The sequence below is a fragment of the Parus major genome, chromosome 4A, assembly GCF_001522545.3.
Source record: "Parus major isolate Abel chromosome 4A, Parus_major1.1, whole genome shotgun sequence".
NCBI lineage: Eukaryota > Metazoa > Chordata > Aves > Passeriformes > Paridae > Parus > Parus major.
The window spans coordinates 10052184-10079957 of record NC_031772.1 but is presented as its reverse complement, the minus strand read 5'-3'; the positions used below and the strand labels follow the sequence as shown (position 1 = coordinate 10079957).

Sequence of the window (27774 nt, the reverse complement as noted above, 5' to 3'; positions counted from 1 at the left end):
GAAAACCCTCCCTGTAAGGAAGAGTGGGAGCTAGGAACAAGGCTATCTGGATTGCCAGTCCCTATCTGTCCCAAAAAATCCCTGTATGCATTAATTATCTGAAACGTTAAACTCCTCACAAAGGCACAGAAAGGAAAAATAAAATTGATTTCTTTATTAATTTCTACTTATCATCTACTCCCAAAACCAAACTCAACCTTAAAATATAGCAAAACTAATGTTAGATTTATAATTAACAAACTTTAATCTATACAAGCAACAGATTTTTATTTCCTTTCTGATTAAAATATATTCATTATCCTTAACAGCACTCAGGTTAAATTAACAAGTTTAATTACAAAACAAAAAGCAACAGCAAGCAGTCTTCTGGGGTTTTTTTAATGTGAGAATCAAATACACTGATCAAGGAACACTGGATTGCACTTTATTTTAAATATTCATACCACTACACAGCATAGATTTAAAAAAATAGAAAAGGTAGATAATACATTTCTGTGTATCCAAAACTTTTGTAACATGAAAAACAGTGTTCTGTATATTCTACATTCTAAACCTTAGTAGGTAGAACTCAAAAATATATACACAGAACATATCAGCAGCTCCACAAAATAAGGAAGTCACATAATTAAGCAGTGATCGTAAAACAGCTGTACCTAAATACAAAGCTGTAACACCTTAAAAATCAGAAATGAAGGATCAGTCCAGCAAAATGTAGTTTAAGTATTTTAAGGTGGCATTCATTAGAATAGTTCTCAACTTTTAAATTTAAATGCTGCAAACTGACATAGACAAAATTGAAAGATTTCTAATTCATTGCCAGTGAATTTTAAAAAAAGCGTTTTCTAGGAGATAAAAATAGATGAAAATATACGATATGAAGCAGTGCAAAGTGTTAGCAGATAAATCAGTTAGGATGATACTGATAATGATGTTTAAAAAAAACAAAGAAGAAAAATGTCAAACTGAACATCTTTATGTGTAGGGGGCAAATTTAAAATGAGCCTCCTCTCATGAAGGGCACAGGGTACATGTACTTAATTTCTCTTGAGTTATCTTTTAATCAATAAAATTAATGTACATTTTATATAAAGATGGATCTTTGTGAAAAACAGATGACTAAAACCAGTTTACTGAAGACAATTTATACATCTGAACCAGAAAAATAGATGGGGAGACAGGAATTAAATTACAACAGACAAACCTACAAAGTAGCAGAAGTAACCATAAGGTTACAGGAGCAGTTTTATGTGTGTTGTCCGAACTATGTCACAACCAAAGTTACAGAAAAAAAGAGACTATTTTCAATCCTACATAATATTTTTAAAAAGCTAAAAAAAAAAAAAAAAAAAAGCTCAGGTATAATATACATGTGTACAATTATATTTTGAATTAACTTATTTAAAATTTATATATAGGGACAGGCTCTTTGTACAACTCTATTTGCACAAACTTCAGTCATGCAGAGTCCTACCAAAGTGAAGCAAAAGAATGATCACATAAATAAAGGTTAACATTACTTGGGCTTTCTCATAATAGGTCTATGAATTGAAGTTACAAAATATACATATTTGCCTTTCATACATATTGCATTATACATACAAAAAATTTCATCTAAGGAAAATAATTTGTAAAGTGTTAAAATGTGTAGAGTTTAACAGCAGAAAAATCTAAATCCTGCCATATGGTTACATTCTGGAATTAACTACATTTTTTACATTACATTACACATTTTTAAAGTAATAAAACAGGAAACATTTGTGGCCATAATGCTGTGTACTTCATTAATACATAAAAATTTCCTGTATTTTCGTAATATCCGTACGACATAGAGGGCATTCATTAAGTAATTGAGCACATTCCTTACAGGCAACTAGGTGACCACAGGGAATGAAGACAACTGACACGTCCTTAGCCATACAGATTTTACAGAGCTTTTCTTCCTGCAAACGTCTTAACTTCTCTTCAGTACTGAGGTCTAAGGAAAATAGACACATAAAAAGAAGTTAACATACTACCATTTAATCTCATTCTTTTTTTTTTTCTTCTCTTTATGCACAAGGACAAGGTTTTCTTCATATCATTTAAAGGTCACATCTTTAAAAAGAACTAAGAAAAATTACAAGAGCGAGGAATCCTAGCTGCAGCATGGAATCCTGTTTTTTCATTTCCCCTTCTATCCCATTACATCTTCCAGGCCAATGCAAGCAGCGAGTGCATCTGTCTGTATTTGTAAAAACTTGAAATACCTATAGAATTTAGGATATCCATATTTCAATCAGAAACCTTTCTTTTCACAGACCTCTCACTGACAAGTTCCCCAAAATTTGAGCAGAAGGTGGAAGAAAGGCTCATTGCTACTGATTAAGTAATTTGGGTTTTATTTATTTTTCTGAATTTTCCCAGTGAGAAAAATAAGGATGTGACTTCCTTCCCTGCCCCTGTTTTCAAAATGCCAGTATTTCAAAAAGCTTAAAATCTGTAATGCAGAAGGAGTCAATGTGGCATTGTACATGAGCTCTTTATTATTCCAATATGCCCCATTTGAAAAAACAAAATTCACCTTCCCCTGCCACTTGGGAGAAGCTCTGCACAGCCAACCACCAAAATAAGGTCCAGCTGCATTGCAAGTTCTTCATCTCCCACAATGTCCTATTAAAAATCTTATTAAAAGGAGTGGGTTGGTAAGATCTCTGCTTATCATACCAACCAGATAGTCTTTGCCCTCCCTATAAATTCACCCATATGCTTGTCTTAAATTACATGTCTCCTGAATGAGAACTCCTGGGTTTGGTCTGTTTGCAGAGTGCACCACAAGGGCTTTCTGAGCATGACTTGCATGCTCCAGAAAAGATGGAACATAAATACCGAATAAAATCACCATTTAGATGCACACTTGTTCTCATTGGCCAAGAATGAAAATAGTTCTACCCCAAGCAAAGTTATATACTGCAAAATAAATGCCCTCCCACTGTGACTTTTTTGTATTAAATACACCAAATATGACAATGTGTCCCTATGTCTATTTCATTTTGCCACATCTATGGTTCATCTTATAACTATATTCTTGTAGCTATTTTTGCTTTTATTTTTAAATATAATTGTCACAACGATTTTGGATTTTTCTGTTAGCACATACAACCCTTCCCAGAAGCATACTAGACTGCCAGTATTACACACCTTCAAGACATCAATATTACTTATTTTAGAGATGATATTTATAACTGCTGCTACACTCCAAGTATTTTAACACCCTGTTTGTTAAGGGTTTTTTTTTAATGTCCCAAATCAAGTATCTTCAATTTTAATTCACAATACTGTAAGTTTACCATAGGTAAGACTGGGATCAGAGGGAAGAATAAACAGATAACATTAAAAAATATTTCACAGACTAAAGAACTGATATGAAAGTACACACAGAGGTTCTGTAACTGAATAAGCTCATCTTGCTCAACTGGGATTTCATTTGGTTCTTCTTCCCTTGTATTTTCTTTATGAGCACTTAAGTCTGCTACCAGATCCTCAACAGATGTGTGACTTTCTCCAGTCATCTGCAATCTCTTTTCCATGGTGTTCCTAATCTCAGACAAACTGAAACCCATGGCTATGGCACTTTGTACCAAAGGATTCTGTAAGAGATCATCTAAAACAAGAAATTAAAAACAAAACAAAAACACTTTAAGAAGGATGAATCTGATTATCTGACAATTTTGACTGCAGTACTCTAAGACACATATTTGCAAACAAATACGTAGCCAAAGGAACCACATTTTCAATTTGAGAATTTTGCTAACTGTAAAGACTGCAGATTTGAGTTTTCTTCTATCCTATCTTTCCCAGTCTCCCCTCATCTATTTATATTATAAAAATCCTCCTGGATTTGCTGTTCAAATCAACTACTTCAAATTAAATAATGTGCCCTATATAATTATCATCACAAATTTTGTAGCTGAATGTTAAATGAAATTCATCCAAAGTTACAAGTCACAATTGATAAGTATCATTATATCAATTTTAATTCAGTTCAGGGAAGGAAAAAACCTCATACATTTGTTGAGAGAAACTAATAAATAATTTTAATTTATAAAACAAAAACACAGCACCATCACCAACAAGCAGGTCTATCCATGGTAAGATACAACACTACTTGGGGAAGCCATTATTTAGTCTGTTGGACCTTCCCCCTCCTTTTACTTATCAACATTGTTCAAACAGCAATATTTTAAAATTTTTAATAACTAAGACTTTTTTTTTTTTTTTAAGTTCTTTTATTTTCACTTTCATCAATGAGCAGTATGGGAGACATTTCTAAGCAGGTTTTGTGTAGCCACTCTTACCAGCAATAGCTCCCATTCCCTGGTGTCTTAGGTTGCAATGCAAGATGTAACCAAAGGTATGTGTTCTATTATCATCTGCTAAGAACCAGGTGTGGCAGTGTTCTTTACCTCTTCCACCCATCCTCCCTCCAGAGAGATATCTTCTGTTAATGGCCATTGAGTCTCACTGCAGGACTGATACAATGACATCATCCCATTGGGAGATGCTCCACCCAGGGGGAGGAGCCCAGCATTCCTACCTGGATATAATCTGAGCCTTGGAACACCACAGGTAGCCTTTCTCCACTGGATTCCCAGAGGGAACAGGACCCATCTACACCACCACTGGACCTTCAGAGGAAAACTGCACCCTTCTACAGGATCATTCCTTCAACAGAATCACATCTGTCATCCCAGGAGGTCTGCAGCCACCATTTAATCAGACTGCTACCAACACCCTGCCCAACAGGGTGTCAGTTGTATTCTGACTCTGTTAGTCATTTTTTGTCTACTACTGTATTTTTATTTTAATTTTCCTAATAAAGAACTGTTATTCCTATTCCCATATCTTTGCCTGAGAACCCCTTGATTTAAAAATTATAATAATTTGGAGGGGGGAGGGTGGGTTACATTTTCTCCATTTCAAGGGAGGCTTCTGCCTTCCTTAACAGACACCTGTCTTCTCAAAGACACCAGGGATGAAGCTGCTTGACTGGTCTCCAACTACCCCTTTAACTGTTTTGTCTTTTTATTGCTTGGTATTTGTGGAAAGCATTGCAGGAAGGTGTAATAATAACACATAATAGACTACTTGCTCAACTTCCTAGTCCTTGCCATTGGACAGACCAACTCTTCCTGACCCACGAGAAAGGGCTGTTTCTGTTCAGTATTCTCTAACATTCATCCCACAGCACTACTGATTCAATATTTGATGCACACTCACTAGCTAGAAGACTGCATCCTATACAAACTTCTTCCATGGTTTACAACTATTACATTATTTACCAAATTATAATTATATTTTCTCTAAGAGAAATAAAATACATTCTGAAGTTCTTTAGAAGCAATGAAGCAAGGGAAGAGTATCATCCAACAATTTTCCTGTTGTGGTTCATTTTAAAATGTAATAAGGTTATTTTTAAAATTAACCATTCTTGTCACTATACATTCAAATATGGATATTCCAAAATGGGGGGAAATATTAGTTTTAAACAGGTACCTTTAGGAAGTATTATCCCTTCAGCTGCTTCTGTCTAAAAGTGAAATATAAAGAAACATAATTACAATTCTGGAGAAAGTAGATGGAAATACATACAGTTAAAAAATAAAAACATAGCTATTTGATCGCAAGTTATTTTAGTGACTAAAACTATTTAATCTGATTTAATTCTTTTGTCTGAACAAAAGAATCAGTATTTTGTTATAATTTTAACCCATCTCTGTAATAATCCTGTGTTCATGATTCTTAGTCTACAAAAGAATTCTAAAACATCATCAGTTTTACATTTTAGTGACTACATACAAATTTAACAATGCTCTTCCATCAAGAAAAGAAAATGTAGCTGCTATTATTCACCATAAACCTAAAGTTCCCAGACTATAAAACAAATGGCACTTGTTCAGTATCCAATACATAACGTTCACAAGGTGCCCTGGCTGAGATCCATAACCCAGCTATGGAGCACTGGAAAATGGGTACACCCTGATTGACAGAACCAAAACATACCGCAATTATTTCACTTTCTGCCAATGAAAGTAACACCAGGTAGATTAAATGATAGGCACATTATTAAAGGGTAGCTTCATATAAAAATTACGTTGATTTTTTCTATTTCACCAAAATTATTAATAAGAAACTTACTGTTGAATCTCTACATCCATCTCTTAAGTGAACATTGTTTATAAATTCTATCCCCTTTTCCTTGCTCACAAATCTGCACCTAAAAATAAGAATATTTAGATTTAACAAAACTACATTAGCTATAAAAATTCATTACATAACTATGGAGGCTTTGATAAATTTCCTACATTATACAGACTGCCTCTTTTTAAAAATCTCTAAATATTTAGTCAACATTTGTGATGTCACCGTAATATTTCTAAGAACATCTTAAACAATTAAGCAGTATTTATTAATTAAGCAGTATATATTTCTTATATTTTTGGTAAAAGAGAAAGCTTAAGAGTTGGCCATGACAGATCATGAGACACATTTCTAAAAGTAAAGGCTCACTCAAATGTAAAACAAACATTATGTTAAAATGCTTGTTCTTTTAGTCTTTCACAATCAAAGCAAACAGTCACTGCTCAGACAGGTGCTTTCCATGCTTTCTTTCATTATTTTTCAGTCAGTCTTAGCCACTGGGCAGAGCTCTTCCCTACCAGAAGATTTAGGGAATGCCATAACTCCTTAACAGGAATTCTCCAGCTCCAGCAGTTACTTCACCTTCAGGAACAGATAGCTGCTGTGAGACTGATACACTGCCACTGAGGCTGATGTGCAAACAAAACCCCCATAAAAGAATATGATCTGAGAGGAAGTAATCAAACCTGAGATAATTTAATTAACCTAAACCAAAATCAAACCCATAAAAGAGAAGTGAAATGTAGCAAGGAAACATTCCTAAACTATTCACTGCACCACACTAAAAACTTGGAATCGTATCTCTTTCAAGTGGCAGAGACTAGTAATTAAAAACTGCCTGTATCACTATTAAAAAAGGGAACTTCTAATGCATAATTACCAGTCTCTAACTTCCAGAGAGCTTTTCACCACAGGAGAGAAATTTGGGAGTCAATGCATAAAAGACACTGATTATATCAATATTATACAAGTAACTAAGTCTTTGTATTTGGATAGCTTCTGTCCACCTGTGGGAACTACTGAGTCATACTATTCTTCCTTTCCTCAACACAGATTTTAGACAACATTGGCAATCTTTCTAAAAACTACATCTTGTATTTCTACTATTGTTTGGAATCCTTAATCCTTTCAAATTAGAGAGAACTATCTTTTACGTTCCATGCCACTACTGACTCCTTTGGGTTTGTTTGTTTGCTCTATGGCAGCTGTTTACTCATTTTGTATCTTAAAGTTAAAAATTACCTGGTACATGTAACTTTTACATGTACCAGGCTAGTAAAATCATCATTACAATGTAGCACTTGGACAACAAGAAAAACCTTCAGATATATATTGACAAAACTGCACAATTATTCTCGCTGAGAAAGCAAGCGGCAGTTAAATCCACACAGATACCTTCCCTTTAATAAAACTACAAATAAGACAACATAAAATTATTTGCATAAATCTTAACAGTGTTAAGCCATAATCAACCTTCTCAAGCCTTTATTAGTATGCTCTGTCATTAAAATGCAATGTACTGTAATTAAGACTCACACACACACCAAGAAAACGCTGAGACACCTTACCCAGGAAACCATTTGGCATGTTGATCCCAAGGGTCTTCATTTTCCTTCCATTCTTGCAATCCTCCACCACAGTGGAAACACACAACATGATCACCATTACCTGAGCAAACACACAAGAATAAGTTACATACTTTGTGTAGGTATAATACCAAGCTTTCAATTAAAATGTAACATTAAGGTAAGAAATATTTCTTTTACTGATTTACAATTTCATCAGAAAATAAATTCATTTTAACAGAGGACAACACACATGGTTTGAAACAAATGTTCAGGGGAGAATTGAGCTTAAAAAAACACAAAATAAGAGAAGCAAGTTTCCTGAATTTTATTTTAGTAAATAATTATACAGACAAAAACCAGAAGCTGAATATACTCTATTATCATGGAGCTCAATCCAAAGGTAAACAAGGCCTGAAGATGTTGCCACAAAGAACAAGAGGTGTTTACATGGGTTTGTGGTCCTCCATTTCCCATTAAGACCAACAGGCCCTAACTAGCAATAGCAAAACCAGCGGAGGAAAACTGCATCCTCTCTGTTCCACCACTGTACCTACTGTGATCCAGGACTGCACCAGAAACTGCTTAAATATTATTTTTATTAGAATGAGAGGAGGCATGGATAGTGTTTGTCTAGAGAGTTAAATTCTTCTCAGGCCGCAGGGAACAGTTTTCACAGACATCACCTGAAGAGCCCTTGGTTTGATAAGCTGGTGCCAAGTTAGTGCAACTCCACCATACAGATCTTTGGACACTTTTATGAATCCGTTTATGGATTATCCACTTTTATAAATCTTTCTTTTGAAGAAATCAATAAAATAGTTTGAGTAGGTACAAATATTGTCCATTTATAATCCATACAGGAATATAGCAAAGATTTTATTTATGGCCACAAGTAAAATAAACGGAATCCTACTACAAAGTTTTGAGACCTACTGAGAGAGAAGTAAGATGAGAGAAAGAAATTATCCCAGATAATCCCCTTTTCCTTGTGACCAAGTAAGAGCAACACTTTGCACTTGTACAGTATACTTTGCACTTGTACAGTATCTCTCAGTGAGGAGTTTTAAATGGTACTGTGCAATTCCATCTAATTGAGAATGCACAGAGATGGTGTCTTAGCCAAATCAAACGCTACATGTCTAAGAGTAAATGCTCTTCCACTGGTACCACTGTCTTCATAAACTAGGCAGTAGTGGTATTTGGTGGTTTTGGGTCTCCACATGCCATAATAATGCAAACACATGTTAACTAAGTACAATGGCACACAACCTGGATTGTCTTGTTCACAAGCTTTTGTACAGGCCACAGGCCCATTCCTTACACCTAAGGTCTGGAGGACAGCACTTCGTTTCTTAAAAAATATTAACTCAAATAATTGTCATTGTGTGAGATGTACTGTAAAGGTTTTAACAGTCAAAATAAACACTTAGCTGTTTTACTGCTAATAAATTTATGATCAAGCCTATGTTTTGCTAGTAAACATACATGATACAATGTATGCAATTTTACATAAAAACTGTGTAAAGTTTACAGAATAAAGAGATTCTGGCAAATTGTTACATATAAAAATTTTAAAACTTGTGGATTTCTTTCACAACAGGATACTTCCTCATGTACAGTTTCCTCATAAAAGGTATTAAGTCATTTCAAGGTCTGGCTTACCTATGCTATAGAATCCAGCTTCTGCAAGTTGCTCCTTGTCAACAGGATATATCCAAGATAAAAATGTTTGTAAGCGTTTTCCATATTTTGCCATAGAGGGATTCCTTGGGTGCTGTGCATTGTTCAGACCACTTATGCCATGCTCAGCAGGAATAGATTCACTTGAAATATTTCCAATATCCCGGCCCAGGACAAAAAGGCATTTGGGAAAATGCCTCCTGTGTTCTGACCAAGCTCTGTCAGTGGGTTCCCAGTTCTTCAATTTTCCACCACAACAAAAACATGCCACCTGGTCACCAACACCTGTATAATAAAATCCAGCATTAGCTAATTCCTGTGGAGTCAACTGGCCACTGAGCGGCCAGTTGTGGAAAGACTTTAACCTTGTTTCTTCACTGCACATAGCAGGGTTTCTAGGATACAAACTATCTGACATATCCACAACCTGCCTAGTTCTCAAAAGGTAATCTGCCTCCACATGAGGGTCATCCAGAGAACATGGGAGGGCTGAATTGCCGGAACCATTTTCAGTTCTGCTCTGGGAGTTCTGGGCAACAGGATCCATGTTAGTTTCCAGAAAAGCAGATTCAGTAATAAACTTGCATTTGGGGGCAAGCTCTTTGTGCCTCTCAGCTGCAGAATCCCCAGGCAGCCATCCTTCAATAATTGTATGGCAACTGAAGCACTTCACTTTGTCACCTTCTCCAGTATAAACAAAGCCAGCTTGTGCTAGAGCTAACACAGAAACAGGACAGTCCTGTGGAAATCCAACAAAAGTTCCCTGTCGGTCATGTTCCTGTGCCCATTCCTGGGCACTGTCAGTGTGTGCAGAGGCTTCTGAGTTCTGTGGGACATTACACGTCATCTCTTCATAAGCACGGTTCTCCTTTAGATTTCCTAGACAAAGAATACAGATTTTCATTTCCCAGACAGAAGGATAGATCATAACCACTCACAACCCTGGAAGCTGGCTAAATTCAGCTACCATCCTTTATATATTAAAAAAACAACTCTTTCTCTTCTCCCTCATTACACCCTTGCCCATATTACCTGCCACACAAAGGCAAACACCAAGGTACTAAAATCAAAATAATAAAAAATTTGTGAAGAAAAGCAGAAAAATCAAGATGTCTTAGAGGCCTATAAACATTTACCTGGTGAACACACAGGTTTATAGCTTTAAAAGTATGTTATATTTCTTAATAAAGATTGCAAGAATGAAATCAACAAAATACTTTAATAAAGTTCTGTCCAAAACCCTGCCAAAAGGCTTCTGAACCCAAAATACAAAGTTACTAAATTTAAAATACTGATCTGAACCAGACCATAGTTGCAAGATTTTAGAGGTCAATTCTCAAACACAACTATATATTAGCCTCATATGACGGCCATGACCCCCATGCCCATTACAGGTGGGCAGCAACTGCTAAAACCATCATCAAAAAGAAAAAAGTTTTTTTTCCTTGTGTTATATTGTAAAGACATGCCTCAATTTGTATTTTAGCAAAATATCTTCTGAAATAAACTATCAGATATTTCACTGGGTCATTTTACCAAAGTGCTGGGCATTGCTTTTAAGATCAGTGTGTTAGGACTGCCCAGCACTAGTGTTTATGTCCAACATATGCTTCCACTTTTCCACACCCTGCCTACACCCTCTACAAAAATTCCTGTGCCTCTGCCATCACCCCAGCTTTTCCTCCCTTCCCTCCATGAAGGAATGCCATTCTTTTTAGCACTTGTCACACATTCCTGCCCCTGCCTACACCTTTCCAGGGTGAGTACCAACTACCAGTTCTGCCTCGTGTCCCTTCTGTGTCAGAAAGCTGCTAAGAGTACTCAAAGAAGCCCCTTCTTTGCTGAGGGTGAAACAAAGCAACTTGGCTGCAGCAGGTCCTGTGCAAGAACCACAAATTGACAGAGCCATCACCTTCATCCCAACATGGATGACATCAAAGCACAGTACACATTCTGCTCTTTCCAGACAAGTGCAGTGATACTATTCACTTAAAAAGTCTTGGCTACTGCTGTTGCACATCTTAAAGAGGTAAATTAAATTATAATGAGATTGCCCAAATAAACTTCTTAGCACAAAGCAGTAATAGTTCAGCAATGAGCAAAAGGAAAGGCATGTAAGGAAGAACAGAGTATGTATTTAACTGAACAAGTGTTCTTCTCCATTTTCTATAGGAATCCTGGAATATATCTATTTCCAGTCTATATAAGGTACGCCAGCACACAAAAATATAGCTTCCTCACAACCTGCATTAATATTGATTATACATTCTGTAACGTCAATGCAGGTGTTACAATGATTACTTCTGTAACACCATATTTAGCTTCTACAAAATCTTTCTTAGGGTCCAGAAAGGGGAGGGGGAAGTTAAAATGCCTATGTATTGCAGGACTGCTGCATCCTGCCAAGATGACACAGATAATAATTAAGCAGGTGGAGAAAACATGACATCAGTCACCTGGTACGGGTGCTTCATGTAATCATGGATACAAGACCTCTGAGCACCAGCTTTTCTTCCATCTGTCCGTCAGTTCATGACTAATGTAATAACACTAGAAATTATACTGTGGCTTTCTGTTTCAGCTTAGCAAACTCAGAAATAACATCTGAATAAATTGCATTGACTGACCTACAAATCTGACCTATATGCTTGTTTTGACTCTGAAGGGCAAAAAACCCAAACCAGTAATTACATTTAGTAATATGAAAGCTGTCACAGAACGCATATTCTGTGTTATTATATACATACATATATTTAAAACAATTATTTTTATAATGAAATCTTAAAAGCTTTCATGTTTATTGTTCATGTCGATTTCTTTATAAAAACTTACTTTTAAGCCTCTAGAACTGTTCCTGCAAAGATCTCAAGCGACCTTAAGCATCTACCTCTACTACATTTGAAATAATTGGTATTACTCAAAACCACTTAGCTGCATACTAATTTTCTTATCTCCATGCCTGAAAGACTTCCTGAAAGAACACAAACAAAACCTACCTCACATCCTTCAGAGACTCCTTCTCAAACTGTCCACTGAAAAACCCCAAACAAATGTTTATGAGTTTTGCTGTATGAATAGGAGTATACCTCTATTTCTATTGTACCTGTATAGAAATTATTTCAGAAACAGTGAAAAAATCTTCCTTTTAAATTTTTTACATTTTAATTTTTTATGTACATTTGTTTGTTCTACAATGCTATGATAGTTCAAAAAATCCTTCTGTTAACATTGTGAACAAAATAGAAATTATGCCCTCCCCATGGTGATAATGAAAATATTTGCCACATTTGGATTCTCTGGAGACAATCCTCAAAATCAAAACAGTATGAAAAGCATATACCAGGAAAGTAGTAAGTACTGACACAGAAGGTACAATCATAACAGATCAATTCTTTAATATGAACTAGCTTTTTCTAATTGTATCAACCACATAATTTAATCATGGTCACTTGGAGAAGAAAGGTTCAACTATCATTCTAAAAGCCTCTCAAAGCAATGTCTAACAACTGCAACAGAAGCAGGACCAGTCCCTCCCAGGTATAGGCAAGGTTTAACAATGTTCCAGCCACACTATGAAGACCTTCCCTTAAAACAGTCCCTCAAAACATGGCTGGTTTACATTTCACTACAGTTTTATCTATGAGAAACATCTTTATCAAACATTGAGGCAAACTCCTTGCCTGTGTAAAGTACTGTTTTATATACAACATTAGTACTACTTCAAATAAAGTATCATGTTAATTATTTCTATTTCAAACAACTGTTAAAAGCAACTATTCAAAGTGTAAAATTACAGCTAGGTTAGGCAGAGCATTTCTGCACAGGTTTCTTAGCAGTTGCCTAACTCCAGTTAGTTGGAATAACGATTTAGAACAATATCTGGCATCATAACAGCACTCAGACAGCTATTAACTGCAGCAGAAAAATGAGTGAGGGTTAATTTTTGAATAGTTTACAGCTAAGAAACAAAAATTCACAAAAATCTGCTACCTAAGATGGGCACACAAGACTTTCCAATATATACCAGTAGCCAACTGGAGGTCAGTATATACTCTAAATATAATGAAATTAAGGCATTTTGCATAGGTTTTAATTAACCACATGCGAATTAAAGGTAGAAGGTCCAGAAATATTAAAGATCATCTTCACTTCTAAAACCCAGATATCTTAACTATTATTGAAGCATTATATATCTTTTTATACAGTGAGTAAACAATGTATATTTTAGCCTAAAAGGCTTCTTCCAGAAGCTGAGCCAAGCTTAATCTTGGTTTTAAACATCTGAAGGCTATTTGCCACAAGACACCCCCCTCCTTCAACCTGAATTACCAATTTATATAGCCTATTGATTATGTTTCAGAAGAAAATGTAGAGACAAAAATATATAGCAAAAATGTTAACTTATTCAAAATGCAAAATTGTACACTGTAGATCTGCAAAACAAACATGTTTAATTCAGCTTTTAAAACATTAACAAGTATTGATTTTATGCAAAAATACATGATCACATTACCTGGAGCTGAAAAAGTATCAAAGGAAAAGTACAAAACTCACTTTTCCATTTCAAGTATATTTTACTAGATATGATTATTTCCATCCTTAACCCCAAACTCAATTGGCACTATAAGGAGTTATTTTTCATTTTTTTACATGACTAGCATGGCAGCAACCTCCAAATCAGAAAACTACGTGCACAATCCCATGTTCCTGACCACAGGGTACATGTTAGTGTTTATTGTTGACTGAATTTTGAAATGTGAGTACTGCACCAAGTAAATATCAAACAGAACATACTGTACCAGCTGACACACAGATTAGGCATATGTCACTTCAATGAACTTCAGTTGCTGTCTGCTCAGCTACAATTACATCAAGAAAGGTGCATGCTGCTGACTAAAAACCTACTTATAAAGATTAAAATGACCACAAACATGATATATTTAAACAGTGGTTGCAAATTTCAGCATATATCTAATTATCAATAGCCATTAAAAAAAAAAAAAAAAAAGTTATGTTCAGATGTTTTTGAGTTATTTTAGAAAGAGGGTTTGTACAGAATGCCTCCTGATTCAGTGCCAAAGCTTACATAACCCTATCAGCTCAGCTTTATTTGTCTGTTCTTCCAACAGGTCCTACTTAGCCTCCCCTCAGGGTTTGTCATCACAGGAAGTCAGTCAGCTGCTCACAGTTATAGTAGGCTATTACATCTTCCTGAATTTTGACTTAAGTCACAAAGATTTTTATGCTCTCCCTGTCTACAAAATGTACATAACCAGGCCAACAGAAACATACCATTTTGAGAACTATTTTCACACAGCATTTTTCTTCATGAAAAAGTCATATGAGTATGGAATAGAGAAACAAAAAAAGATGGATTCATGGCTGCTAAGGGAGAGAAAAAATCCTTTTTGAGAACTTTCAAGTTAAATGTCATCAGAACTTTAGCTGTATGTATCAGAAGGAAGGAGTAAATACCAGCTTCTATAAGAAGAACTGACCTGCTGTATCCCAAGTAAAACGCTGCTCCTGTGGCTAAGAAACAGAAAAAAATTACTGAGTCAACAGGGGTTATTAAAAAGAACAGCCAGTACTAAAAAAGCCTATTAAAATCTGCAGTGCCCTGAGATGATCTTTCCTGAGTATGAGCTGTGCTTCAGCTTTTAGGGCTACATTCTTCTTTCAAAAGTAATTGAAACTTTTAGTGGAAGAAAAATACGGAAAAAGAGGGTGTTTTTCATCAGGCAGATATTATGATAAGAAACTTCAGATACAGCAACATGATTCATGCCACAGCAAAACTGCTGAATCTTCTGGATTCCAAGGCAAAGTTGGAAAAGCACTGGACCGGCACCTCCTGCCTCACCCACTGTCAAGGGCATTCCCTGCCCTGCCAGTGCTCCTGCCCACAGCAGCCACGCTGAACTCAACACTCACAGTCACTCAGTGGCATCCTGAGAGAGAACAGCATCCTAATACTTTCTGGTGTCACAGCATGAATGTTTCACTATTAAAGAATGGGAAGAATCTGCATGTATACATATATATATATATATCTATATCTATATATAAGGCATGTGCATTTATACACATACATCCCTCATCATCTTGTAAACTTGGAAATTTCTCCTGGATTATCCTTGATATTTTATTTTTAACTTTGTCAGGAATTTGGGATGATTTGGGAGCTAATTTTAATATTTTACCAAAAACAAAATATGAAAGTTGTTCTTGTTGAAAATACCTTCTTGCCTTTCTATTTAATAAGAAACTCTCCAAACCATTAAAGGGGAAGGACAATGATCTGCGAGACATAAGCAGATTCATTTTACATTTTATATGACAGGAATGACACTCAATTCAAGTTTTGCAGCATGCCTTCTCCATCTCAACAGCCTTTCAGTCTTCACACACAGCTACACTTTTAATATTTAAAGATCTTGTGGTTTCTCAAGCCTGACTTTAAATTGTTATGCTCAGAATATTTTGGATTAGAACTCTGTAAAAAAGATCCATGCTATGAAAAATAAAAAGCAGCAAAGAACTGTACACTGTTAAACAAAACAATACAAAAGGTACTTACAATTGTCCCTAAGACATTAGTATCCAATCAGACCAAGTATAGCAATGGATTAATCTAAGCAGATACTGGTTTTATTGCTATTTTCCACAAATCTTTAGAACAAATTACAATATTTACATCCCTGTTGGTAGGAAAAAAAAAAATGTTAAAAGCTTTTTTCACATAACCTTCAGCATTGTTTATGAAGCCACAACTTCAAAGCTATGACCCAAAAAAAAAAAAAAATTTAAAATTCTCTCCCTTGGCCAAGAAATCCAAGTTAAAATATAACCTAAAGCTGAAAGAGTCTGAGGTCAGGGAAAGTCTGAAATGTAGATGCTTTACTAAAACTACGAAGGGATGTAAATTGGGGATACTCCAGAACATCCGAACACAACAAAACAAAATCATACAATTAAAAATTATAGGGCAGAAAAAAGAAGAAAGAACATAAAGTAGACAGATTTAAATCCCACAACACTTCCCTTGCCTGGGAAATTCTGTATCTGATTACAAATTGGATTTCTGGAACTCTTGTACCACCCTCCTTGGGAGGACAGCAACAGCTTGAAGTTCTAACACAGGTAAACATGGCCTGACATGAAATCCATTTTCACACTTCTAAAATTGAGATATCAACACATATTTCCTTACTTTTCCGGTAACAAATGCAAATCTGCCTCATATCAGCGGAAGAAGTCAAAAAAACGCACAACCAACCATCCTCATCAGCATTCTTTCACTTTTGCTGCTGATTGCAAAGGGCAAAGTCAGGGGAGGTGCAGAACAACCATACACTTATTCCTTTGCCCTTCTTGGCCACTGTTGTAGGTGCCAAGCTTTTCATGAAAGGAAGTAGTTGGGGATTCTTTAAAGGACCTCAAAGAAAACTGCAAACCAATCAAGTAGATAGCAAAAGGAAGCAATTAAGAAAATTAAAAATATCCAGATAAAAGCTTAACCAACCAATCCATCACACAAAGACTTGCTTTCTTAGAGACAATACTTACACTGTTGGCTTCTCTGTTATGTGGTGATTGATTTCAGGATAAACAATGAGTAGTTAAATTAATCTTCGTCCAGGTATTAGGTTTAAAAAAAGGTATTTGACAAAAAGGTAAAAGAGGGTTTTTTCATGCCGTGGGTTGCTTTTCCCTCAAAATTGGGCTACTGTAAGATCTTGTAGTTTCTACATGTTCATTTAGGAAAATAAATTCTCCCAATTAGCTACATGAAGTATTGGCATTAAAATTGCAATGTAAGACTATAGCAGTGAAGGGATAATGAAAGTAGTGCTGCAAACCCGTTTACATTTTGCAACAGATGCAGATGAAAAACAGTGCAAAAATTACCGAAACCAAAATGTGTACTTACACCCATTTAGAGGGCTTTCAGCAGAAGCATCACACAAGTAAGTAAAGAAGCAGAAATACACTCACTGTTAATGAGAAATATATAAGCATACGATCAGACATTGTGCAAAAGAGAACAGCTTGAACTTAAATAACCACTGAAAGAAATTACTTTGAGCGAAGTTCTCCCTATAGAATTCTTAATAACTACTGTAATCGAACAAATCTGCATTTTTATTAACAATAAGCAGTTCTAGAAAGTGATAGGTCTAATAAAAATTAAAAAATAATAATAAAAAAGTGCGCAAGGAGAGACAATACTCAAATAAGTCAAAAGAACTACAGAGACCACAGAAGCGCTTATTAGCATAGACAATTTTCCATCCCAATTTCTGCAAAAAGCAGCACTGAAGGTTCGAGCCGGGGCACGGTTCGGGACAGGGTCTGGGCTCCGCCGGGGCAGCCCCGGCCTGGCCCGGCCGTTCCCGCAGGGGCGGCGCGCCCGTCCCCATGGCAACGCCTCACCGGCCGGGACCTCCTGCCGCCTCCGTCAGCGACCGGGGCCAGCGGCGGCCGCACCGGCCCCCGACATCCCCGGCACAGCCGTGATAGCGGGGGCAGAGCTGAGGGGCCGAGCCCCTCCGCTCCACACGGAGAGCCGAGCCACCTGGAGCAATCCGGACCACCTCCGGGTCCCGCCGCCTCCCCGGTCCCGCCGCTGCCGCGGGCACTCACCGGGCGCATCCCGTCCCGTCCGGTCCCCGACGAGGGAGCCGCTCTCGGCAGCGCTCTCCGAGAAGATGGCAGCTCCCGGCAGCCTCAGCGCCACTCGGGAAGGAGCAGCGTCCCCTGGCGGCGCGGTGGGGGCACGGCGGGCGGGCTCCCGCCGGCGGAAGGCGGCGCGTGGCGGCAGCGGGCGGGAAATGCAGGGCGGCCCCTCGGTCCCGCTCCTCGTTCCCTTCGTCCCCCTCTGCCCCTTGGGTCCCCACAGCTCCGCTTTTCATCCCACTCAGCCCCGCTTCTCGTTCCACTAATTCTCCTCTGTCCCCTCGGTCCCCACAACCCCGCTTCTCTTGCCCCTCAGCCAGCTCAGCTGCCACAGCGCCCTCAGTTTCCTTGGCCCCCTCGGCCCCACTCCTCTATTTCTCCGTCCGTTTAGTGCCTCAGTTCCCGCCGCTCCCGGCTCCGCGCCGGCCTCGCCTCTCTTCCCTCAGCACCTCCAACAGCCCCTCCATGTCACACCACCTTCTCCAGGCGGTTTCATGTCTGGAAAATGCGCATTCCAATGCACTCCCTGCTCTCACCTCTTGTCCCCGCAGAGTTGCAGCTTGCAAACCATAATTTGTTTGGGACTTGAATTTTCCAAATCAGACAGGCTATTTTCTTTGGTAGTTGTAGCCAAAAATCATCATTCTCATGGCTAAGATTAAGATGGTCCTCCTGAACATTAAAATATTCCTTTAACTTTTTTCTCTTTTCTAAAATCTCAGGTGACCTCATTGTCGACCCAGCACATTTAATGTAGCCAGAGTGCTTGGTTGCATGTCAGGGATCTGCTTCCTACTATACTCAGGAAAACCCAGCTACTTGGAATAATGTTTTCAAACTTTTTTGGTTTTCCCCTTGTGCATTGTCAACAACAGCGACTAACTTTTTTCAGACCACATATCTCCAAAGACTTGCGGCAGATAGTGTGGACAATTTCAGGAGCAGCATAATTATACAATGTCTTAGAATATTTGCAGATTCCAGGGCTTACACTGAAAGCCCTTTTGAGTAAGGATTGCTTCTCACTTTGGTTTCCAGCACGTACAAAGACCCCAGTTTGATTCAAAGCTTCTAGTTACTACAAGTAGCTATAGTATACTGTAAGTAATGAAATAGTAACTCACTTTGATTGATTAGGAAAAAAACATATAAAGGTTATTCAGTAATCAACAACAATACTCAATAACTTAGGATGCAATTCCGCATACTACTTGCTCTTCATTCAGAAAATAATGACCTGAAATCTATAACATAATATTTAGTGATGCAGCACAATAGTGATGCTGAGCCTTTAAGAAATAAACAGTTCTACTGCAGTACTGAGTCACATCCATCTAAACTTATTCTACACCAGTCCAAAGCCAAGATCATTTATTTAAGAATCTTTGGCACAATAAGAGATTTGCACCTTAACTCTGCAATGTGAACATGAATATTTAACCTTCTAAGTCCTTGTCATACCACATTATTAATACATTCATTATCAGTGATTTTCACAAAGGCCCTTGCTCTGTTGAGGTTTGATACTGCTCCAAATGAAGCCGATTGTTTTCAGAGGTCACAAAGTGGTTTTGCAAAGACCCACTTTCAGGTTTAGATGTCTAAATCAAGAACTATGGTAAAAGTTTAAAAGTTCTCACCCCTGCAGAAGGTTGGATTAGATTGCCTCCCAATGTCACCATGGCAGCTAGCTTATAGCTGCCAAATAAATTTAGCCATATCAGACCCCAAAACTCAACCAGCCTAGAAGTAGAAAAAGTCCCAGGATCAGTTACAGGGGACTCTCAGCCATTCCTATTTGAGTTCATATCCAAGCACATCACTGGTCAAAGAGCTGGGCAGTGCTAAAGCCTTGACCAATAAGTGATCTAGACACAGGAGCTTTGAACCGACTGTGTAAGTAGGTTCCAAAGAATAAAACAGGCTGTTTGTCTGATGATCAAGAGAGCACTTGAGTCACGATTTCTGTCTCCCAACCCACGACCCACACGTAACATCCCAGAAACCTTTCCATCAAAAACTATGAGATAAAATAAAACTGAAAAAATCAGATCATACCAAAAGTACAGTCTCTTTGAAATTTTCTTTACACAACCGTGTTAAAAATTTTGGTCAGTTACAACCTGTTTGAGTCAGATAAACATAAACTGGACTTAGTACACAGTTCTTTGACACAAACTGTTTAGTCAACAATGGGTCAAGAGTCACGTGGGTTCATACGGGAAACTGTGTTTGTTGACATAATCTCTAAGAAGTTAATGAAATTTATTTCCTACTCATTTCATTGATTTATCAATTGGACCATTAGTACTAGATTAACAAATGGAGTAAAAACACTATGCAATGCAGAGCTGGGATTTCAGAGGTGCAGCAAAGGAGAAAATCAAATATGGAAAAATGACAAAATGGTGAACAAGTAACATTTTCTCATGAATATGACAACATAAAATTGAATAACTAATAACTAACAGATGTTGGAAAGCTGCCTTTTCCTTTGAATTATATCTAGTGCTTTCACTACCATTGGAAGAAGAGATGCAGTCATTTGATAGGAAAGCCATGCATTTGTATGATGGTCCACAGAAAATCAAATCAAATTCTCTCTTTCAAAGCAGTAGGACACTCTTTCTCTTTATCCACAGCATTTAGTATTACAGCACATTCTTTCTTTCTTTTTGTTGCAAGCAGGTGATAAACGTCATTCTTGTTACATTTGCATGAAGGCAGTGGAGGAGTCTGAAGGGAAGTTTGAGAAAAATAGAGGCATAATTATAGTACAGAAACAGGAAAAGCTGAAAAAACCTGATGTGCCTTTTCAGCTTCAGCAATGAAATCTTATGCAGGACAAACATTCCTATAACTTCCACATCCATTGTTCATCAGACAATGCAATAAAATACCTTCTGATTAAAACTAAAACAATAAAATAATGGCAACAGCACTGAACTTGATAATACATATATACATGATAATTCCCTGTGGGAAAATTAGCATCTGAACATGTAAAAATCAAATCTTCCTTTGATGACTTAGTATGCTGCTGCTGAAACTACTTCTAAGTTCACTTCAGTGTCATGTCAAATCAGAGACAAACAGTTTACATTCCTTCACAATCCCCTGAGCAGATAAGCTAAGATAAATGCCAAATGAAGAGGAAAATGCAACTAATGATTTATCTTAGTTCTGTTCAAACTGATTAATGCAAAAAATAATTATCTAGAGCTGGAACTTTTGACTTGGCAAGCATGCGACATATGACTACATACATGGTTTTCTATTCATAACTCCTTCATGCTGGAATATTACTGCTGGCACACAGGTACTATGTAAGTCTGATACAATAAGAAGAAAAAGGGCAAGTTCAAGGCAATGCTTGCCTATTTCCTGCATGCTTCCACATGTATGCCCTGACAGGAGAAAAGAGCCAGAGAGAAACAAAGAGGAATGCTATGTAACAAACATGTCCCTTTAACTGATCACTTCGGTCATTAATTATCCCCACATCCTGTTGATAATGTCTGAGAGTTATTATATATGTGGGCAACTCAATATCACCATCCAAATCTTAGCAAAGTAAGCTTATTAAATGCTTTACATTGCTGTAGAAGCTTAAAAAATATATTCTTCACACATCAAAAGCAGGTGTATTTAATTAAGTATCCTCTGACCTTGATGAAGCAGCAGAACAGAGAGCAACGGACAAGGTGCCCCAGACAGCTTTCCTGGCTGGGATCAAGAACGAGGCATTCCGACTGAGAGTTCCAGAAAAAGCTTCTTTGACTCCTAACAGTTTGCAAACCTCAAGTTTAGGTAGGGGTTTAGAATTTCTCTGACATGATTATCATTAGCCAGACACACTTTCGTTTTAACATACCTGGTATCTGGGTAACACAACCCAAACAAGGGTGTGGACTGTGTTAGTAAGATCCTGATTTACCAAATTCAGGTTTTACCTTCAAGCCTTCATATTCTCTCACTACCAATGCACTAATACTGTTAAACCCTCAAAATAAACCACCTATGCCAAGGGATAAGTGCCTGCTAACTTCATTAACAGCCAACCAATAGCTCTGTCAAACTGCAAGTACTGCCCACCCACTGATAAGTGGTGACTGTTTGCAAATGATGGCTTCCTACATTTCCTGCATCATTAGCACCCAGACAATCCTCTCCAGAGGCTCCAGCCACCTGGAGCTTCTCTGCACACAGGCCAGAGGAGAGGGGCAGAAGGACAAATTGTAAGCATAGGTTGCAGAGCTGCTGGGACATCAGCATGGACTGCCTGGCTCTCCCAACACTGGGCAGACTTGGACAGGGAGCTGATACAACAAACCCTTTGTCTGTGTGACCACAGGCTTATTACAGACTAAAGTTTCAAAAGGGATTTTGTCAGCAGAGTGCAATAAGCCATCCCATTTTCTGTGAGATATGTGTAATCCAAGAGGTATAAGGAAACAGAGCCATCCTGAAGAATATCCAGATCTACTAGATCAATGACTGAATGATGAACTGTGAGCCTTACAAGTTGTACTCTGCTTTTCTGGATTACTGGACTTCGAAATCACTACAATATTCCAAATTACACTGCCAGTGATATTGTCACTGCTCAGCTTGCAAAATATGCACAATTCAAAGATTTTTTAATATTTTCACACTTTACACACTCTCACCTTGAAATTCCAATAATTGACTTTGATATGGCATTTTCAAGGAAGGTGTATGCACTGGAAGACAAAATATTGCTTAATTAATGTATTAATTTTTTATTGTACTATCATTCTTCAGAGCAGGCAAGCAGGAACTGTCAATGCAATGGCTCCAGCATAGGCTGGTAGTAAGGCCCATTAGATCAGCTGTTCTTCATTCTTCAAATAAATCCCAGCAGCAATGGTCTTACTAGATCTCCACTTCTGCACCAACATTTTGCCATTTGGTGATACCGTGATTAAAGAAGTAATTATCCTGTTCCCTGTTTTTGTAGCTTTCTCTTTTGCTCAAAGTTGCTGCTGCTGAAACAGAGATTGTGTGTGGGGGGGTCTTTTTGTCTTTCCTTGTCAATGATAATCAGAAAAAAACGAACTGGATTCTTTAGAGCTATATGCTCTGATGGGAGACAAGTACACACTGAAGTAGTGAAACATATTGTCAAGCAAATAACTGCTGTTCCAATCACATTACTTCAGGCATTGCTTCCAGCACCATTTTTAACAAAGCCCCTTGTTCACAGGCATTATGCAGAAGTTTAATTTAGTCTTTCTGCCATTCATTATTCATCAGCAGGTTGTGTGAATATACACACAACCAACAAGTTAAGCCTTGACCAGAAATTTGGTCAATGGGACCTGGAAATGGAATCCAAATCTACAGTTGGCTCTTGGCTGTGTTGGCAAGTGGTAAAGAAAAGCAAACAACTCTGACTGATTTCTGTGAGCTGAAAACAAGCAAAACTCTCCAAAATGGTGTCATCCTCCATATTCACTGATCTTAGCTAAATCTGGGACATTTTATAGCTCAGGATGATACAGTGACATTGAGTTTAGCTATGAAAAAAAACGAAAGTTGCAAGTTGTGTTTGACAATCACAGTCTGAGAATGCTTCTCATTCCAGTTGTCCAGATCAATGGAAACAGACAGAATTAGCTAATGTTTAGGATTCTTCCTTGCCTAAACAGCATTTACCAAATCAAAATCCTCTGAATAATGTGGAATTATGCGTCCTTTATACCTTTATTTCTTCTGTGTGAGAATCTAGGAAATGTCTAGAGAAAAAGAACAGGAGCAATCATGAAACAATTACTGTTACAAAAAAAAAAAAAAGGGAATTTAGAACAATTAATTTTTACATGGACATGATGCAAAAGTCCCTGATACAAAAATAATAAAAGACATTTTATTCCAAAGTCATTCTTAATTATCTGTGCAGAAAAAGTAAAGCACTCAGAGCAGATAATAATGCTGTGCCCTGCCACCTGAATTCCATGGAGTTGGTTAATACAGAGGAAATGAGCTGTTGGATGCTTTACTTCTTCTGATTTTGCTCATTTCCAGGTCTCCAAATGGATGTCTGTAGTATTTATTTAGAAAACCAGGAATAAATATATTTTTATAACATCCAATTACCGCTGATATTTTTTTTCTAGCTATGTATTTGCTGGGTAATGTACTACACCCTTGAAAACCTTGTATTTACTGTTCAGTTAAATAACTTCCCGCTGCTATCCAGCTGTTACCACAGTGGTGACACAGGCATTTCCTTTAATGTAGCTGGGACAAAGCCTTCAGACTACTTCTTTATTCAGGCAGGAAGCACAGTAGGTGACTTAAGACTATGCTATGACATATCCTGCCTTTGCAGGCATCATTTTTCCTTCTTTTCAAAATTTTATTTTATTGCATTATTTAGAAAGGTAAATGTCAACCTGTAGAAATAACAGAAGGAAACACAAAACCGTCCTGGCTTTTAACAAGGTACTCTGACTCATTTGTACAAATCTTGGGATGCCCAGGGTGCTTTTTCTAGGACACAAAAGCCTCATGAAAAGATGAAGAATAAACTATAAGGGCTGTTTTATAGAACTAAAATATAAGTCTTATTTTTTAACCTAGGAATTCCTCACAATTCAGCTAAAATCAGGTGGTACTGGGCAAGACATTTCACTACATAAAGATGTACACCACAAAAGCAAGGATAAATCAAAACTAAGTATCACTTTATAGCCTGGAACAAAGACTACTCTGTGTCAAAAATATATTATTCTGAAGAGGAATTGGTACATACTAAAAAATATTTTGCTTTGCCTAATTTACTTTATTAAAATGCATGACTATGTTTTAGAGCTTATATGTCATATGTATTCTACCATAGATGTTTTGTATAGTACCCTAGAAATATTGTGGAATCAAACTCTTCTCAGAGTAGATTTTAAAATTGTTTCTGTCGTGTATTTCTACATTGCATATACTGTCTTCTATTTTCAGCCTGTCTCAGTCTGTTACTAATATACTTCAAGAAAGAAGTGGTATAGTTTCCTCAAGTAAATTTGTGATTTAACCTGTTGTTTCTGTAATGACTTCATGGCTTTATTCTACTGCATTTCTCCATGACTGTCTCCTCCTCTTCATCATGACGGCAAAATCTCATATTTTTTACATTCAGACCTTACATACATCCTTGCACCTAATATATTTTCCTAGATTCGTGTTTTTTATTTATGTGTTTCTTAGGCTTATCTTCTGAATCAACTTACTGTATTTGCTTATAACACCCTCTCATGTTACTCCTTAGGCCAGCAATTCTGTGCCTCTTATCATCCACATATATGGTTTACATATATTTAATTTTTTTTAAAAAAATAACCTATCATAAATAGATTAGGCACTTGTAAACTGAGTGTATCTCCTATCACACTCCATATGCTATGCTTGGAATGTTTTCCTTTAATTTATTGAATTAAAAATATGAGAAGCAGAGAATTTGCCTCCTCTATTACCTGTGTTAGTTCAGAGTTTTATGGGCTGTAAGGGATCCCATAAGGATCAGTGTTAGTCACTGGGCCCAAGAACAGCAGCATTCTGCACAATACACAGCTTGCAGGAACTGGCTGTGAACAATAATATAAACACTACTTCCTCTCTCAGGTAGAGTTATGTAGATTTGATGAAATGGTAGATGTTCTGATCAGAGCTATTTTGTGAGTGCAAAGCTGTTACACCAAGGGCTGGCAAGCTGTATGTTTCAGTTCAGTGCAGGGAACACAGCACAAGGCAGAGAGCACAGCAGTGGTACAGGGGCACTGAGGCCTCACCTTTTGATTTTATTTCAAATTCCCCATTTTCTATAGTTTCATCAAATTTGTGAAGCAATTTACACTACAGTAGAGGAGGAAGCACGTACAAGACTGAGAACGTAGGTGAAATAAAGACTTGAGGAAAGAGTAATGTCTGGAAAGACCAAAAACGCGCTGCCTGACAACATGGAGTAGTTTAACGCTTATATCCCAATTAGCAACTGAAAGGAACACAAAACAACTTGCGGAAACTTAATGGAGATGAGCGACATGCAACAACATAGGCACACGCATTTGGGATGACACTCGGAACATGACACCCATAAATTGTTTGTCCTAAGTGCTTGTATCTGAAAGACCATTTAGATGCACCACAGTAAATTTTACACAAATCCTTTTTAACCGTTTATTTATTCAAACGATTTACCGTTCTCGCCGTTTCTGCGAGCAGGCGCCTCGCACCTCCGCCGTACGCGGGGCTGGCGGCGCCCATCGCACACGCGCAGGACACGGCGCCCCGCGACTGCAACGCACACGCGACACGCGAGGCACCCCGCCCCACGCTCTTCTGCGCGCACCGTGCTTCCAATGCGCGCACCACAGTACACCGCACCACGGCTCAAACGTGCGCAGCGTGGCACGGCACGGCACGGCACGGCACGGCACGGCACGGCTCTAATGTGCGGGGCACGGCTCTAATGTGCGGGGCACGGCTCTAATGGGCTGGGCGCGGCTCGGCTCGGTTCGAATACGCAGGGCAGGGCTCTAACGCGCACACAACACGCGCACCGCCGAGGCTTTAACGCGCACGCGCGGGAAGTACCGCGCCCCGCCCCGCCCCGCCATTCTAACGCACACGCGCGGTCGTGGCACCGCCTCGCCGCCCCCACGCGCAGGCGCAGTCCGCCCCGCCGGCTCTCCGCACGGCGCGGCCGCATCCCGCGGTTTCTCGCGGCTCGTCCGTCCCCTCTGACCCGGCGCCGCCGCTGTTCCATCCGGGCCCTCGGCGCTACACGGGGAAGATGGCGGCGCTGCTCCCAGCCGAGTGGATAAAGAACTGGGAGAAAGGCGGCAAGAATGAGTTGTGAGTGCGGGGCCTGGCCGTGCGGAGGGATGGGGCGGTGCGGCCCGCTTGAGGGAGGCGGGGGCGCCTGGGCCTCGCTGGCCCGGAGAGGCTAGGGAACGGCGGAGAGGACATCGGTCGGGGCTGCGTCCTTGCTGCTGGGCGTAGGGTCGAAACCGTGGTTGGGAGGAGGGCCTGGGCCGCTCTCCCGTCCGGTTCGGCCGGGTGCTGCCGCCCTCCGCCGACGCTCGGCCCCCGTAGCTGGGCCCAGCTTACCCGGCCCCCCGAGCGCCCCCTTCCACGCTCTGGGCCAGATTGGTCGGGAGTCGGGCTCATCTTCAGCCGCCCCCAGTGGTAATACGGACCCCGAAGCATTCCTGTGTCGCTGGCTCTGCAATACTGACCTTTGTGGCAGAGGCCTTAGTCCCTGTTACCACCTTTTTACCGATTCCGGTACGACCGGCCCCGTATTCTTTGATCCAGGCAAAATACGATCACGTAGTCATGCTTGTTTTATTCTACAAAGTAACCTTTGTGCACGGAGAGGTCCGATTGCAACCTCTTAAATTAATCCAGGTGTGCCAGGAGCTTTCCATTCTGGGCCTGTGCCTGTTTTAAGCCATCTTTGTGACAGGTTCACTACATGTTGTGATTCAGGAGTACATCTCTTCAGGGAGTAATTTACCAGTTTGGTCATTTCATGTTACTCCGCTAAACAGGGGTGTCCTCTGCACTAACTATCTGTTTTTTACATGCTCTTATTGTAATTCTTCCATATGCTTTTAGGTTTTTTTGTAGGTAAAAAATCCTGCATTTTTAA

At 38.7% G+C, this 27774-nt stretch overlaps 2 protein-coding genes and 1 long non-coding RNA gene across 15 annotated transcripts in view; 1 reads left to right on the top strand and 2 right to left on the bottom strand.

Annotated features, from left to right (window-relative positions):
• Positions 1–220: 220 nt before the first annotated feature.
• XIAP (X-linked inhibitor of apoptosis) lies at positions 221–18187 on the bottom strand. 11 transcript variants are annotated; one of them, XM_015626601.2, is made up of 11 exons: positions 18072–18168; positions 17359–17422; positions 16006–16126; positions 14924–14957; positions 12422–12457; positions 9408–10304; positions 7746–7845; positions 6175–6253; positions 5533–5566; positions 3416–3640; positions 221–1975 (listed from the first exon to the last, which is right to left on the bottom strand). In XM_015626601.2, exons 6-11 carry the CDS (start codon positions 10270–10272, stop codon positions 1782–1784), a joined length of 1497 nt encoding a protein of 498 aa, XP_015482087.1. In that variant the 5' UTR covers positions 10273–10304; positions 12422–12457; positions 14924–14957; positions 16006–16126; positions 17359–17422; positions 18072–18168; the 3' UTR covers positions 221–1781. The 11 variants fall into 11 exon arrangements, with proteins under 11 accessions (XP_015482087.1, XP_015482082.1, XP_015482089.1 ...); XM_015626596.2 differs by having other exon boundaries at positions 9408–12457; XM_015626603.2 differs by lacking the exon at positions 12422–12457.
• Positions 18188–20168: 1981 nt separating this feature from the next.
• On the bottom strand, positions 20169–26695 carry LOC117244358. The gene is made up of 3 exons (XR_004497283.1): positions 26319–26695; positions 22775–22828; positions 20169–20840 (listed from the first exon to the last, which is right to left on the bottom strand). It is a non-coding gene; the product is annotated as an uncharacterized LOC117244358 (long non-coding RNA).
• Positions 26696–26796: 101 nt separating this feature from the next.
• The window catches only part of THOC2 (THO complex 2), a 50030-nt gene continuing 49052 nt past the window's right edge, over positions 26797–27774 (top strand). For all 3 annotated transcript variants that reach the window (XM_015626393.3, XM_015626391.3, XM_033514101.1), the window contains exon 1: positions 26797–26975. In XM_015626393.3, coding sequence (XP_015481879.1) covers positions 26914–26975 — 62 coding nt within the window. In that variant the 5' untranslated portion in view covers positions 26797–26913. The remainder of the gene's footprint in view (positions 26976–27774) is intronic.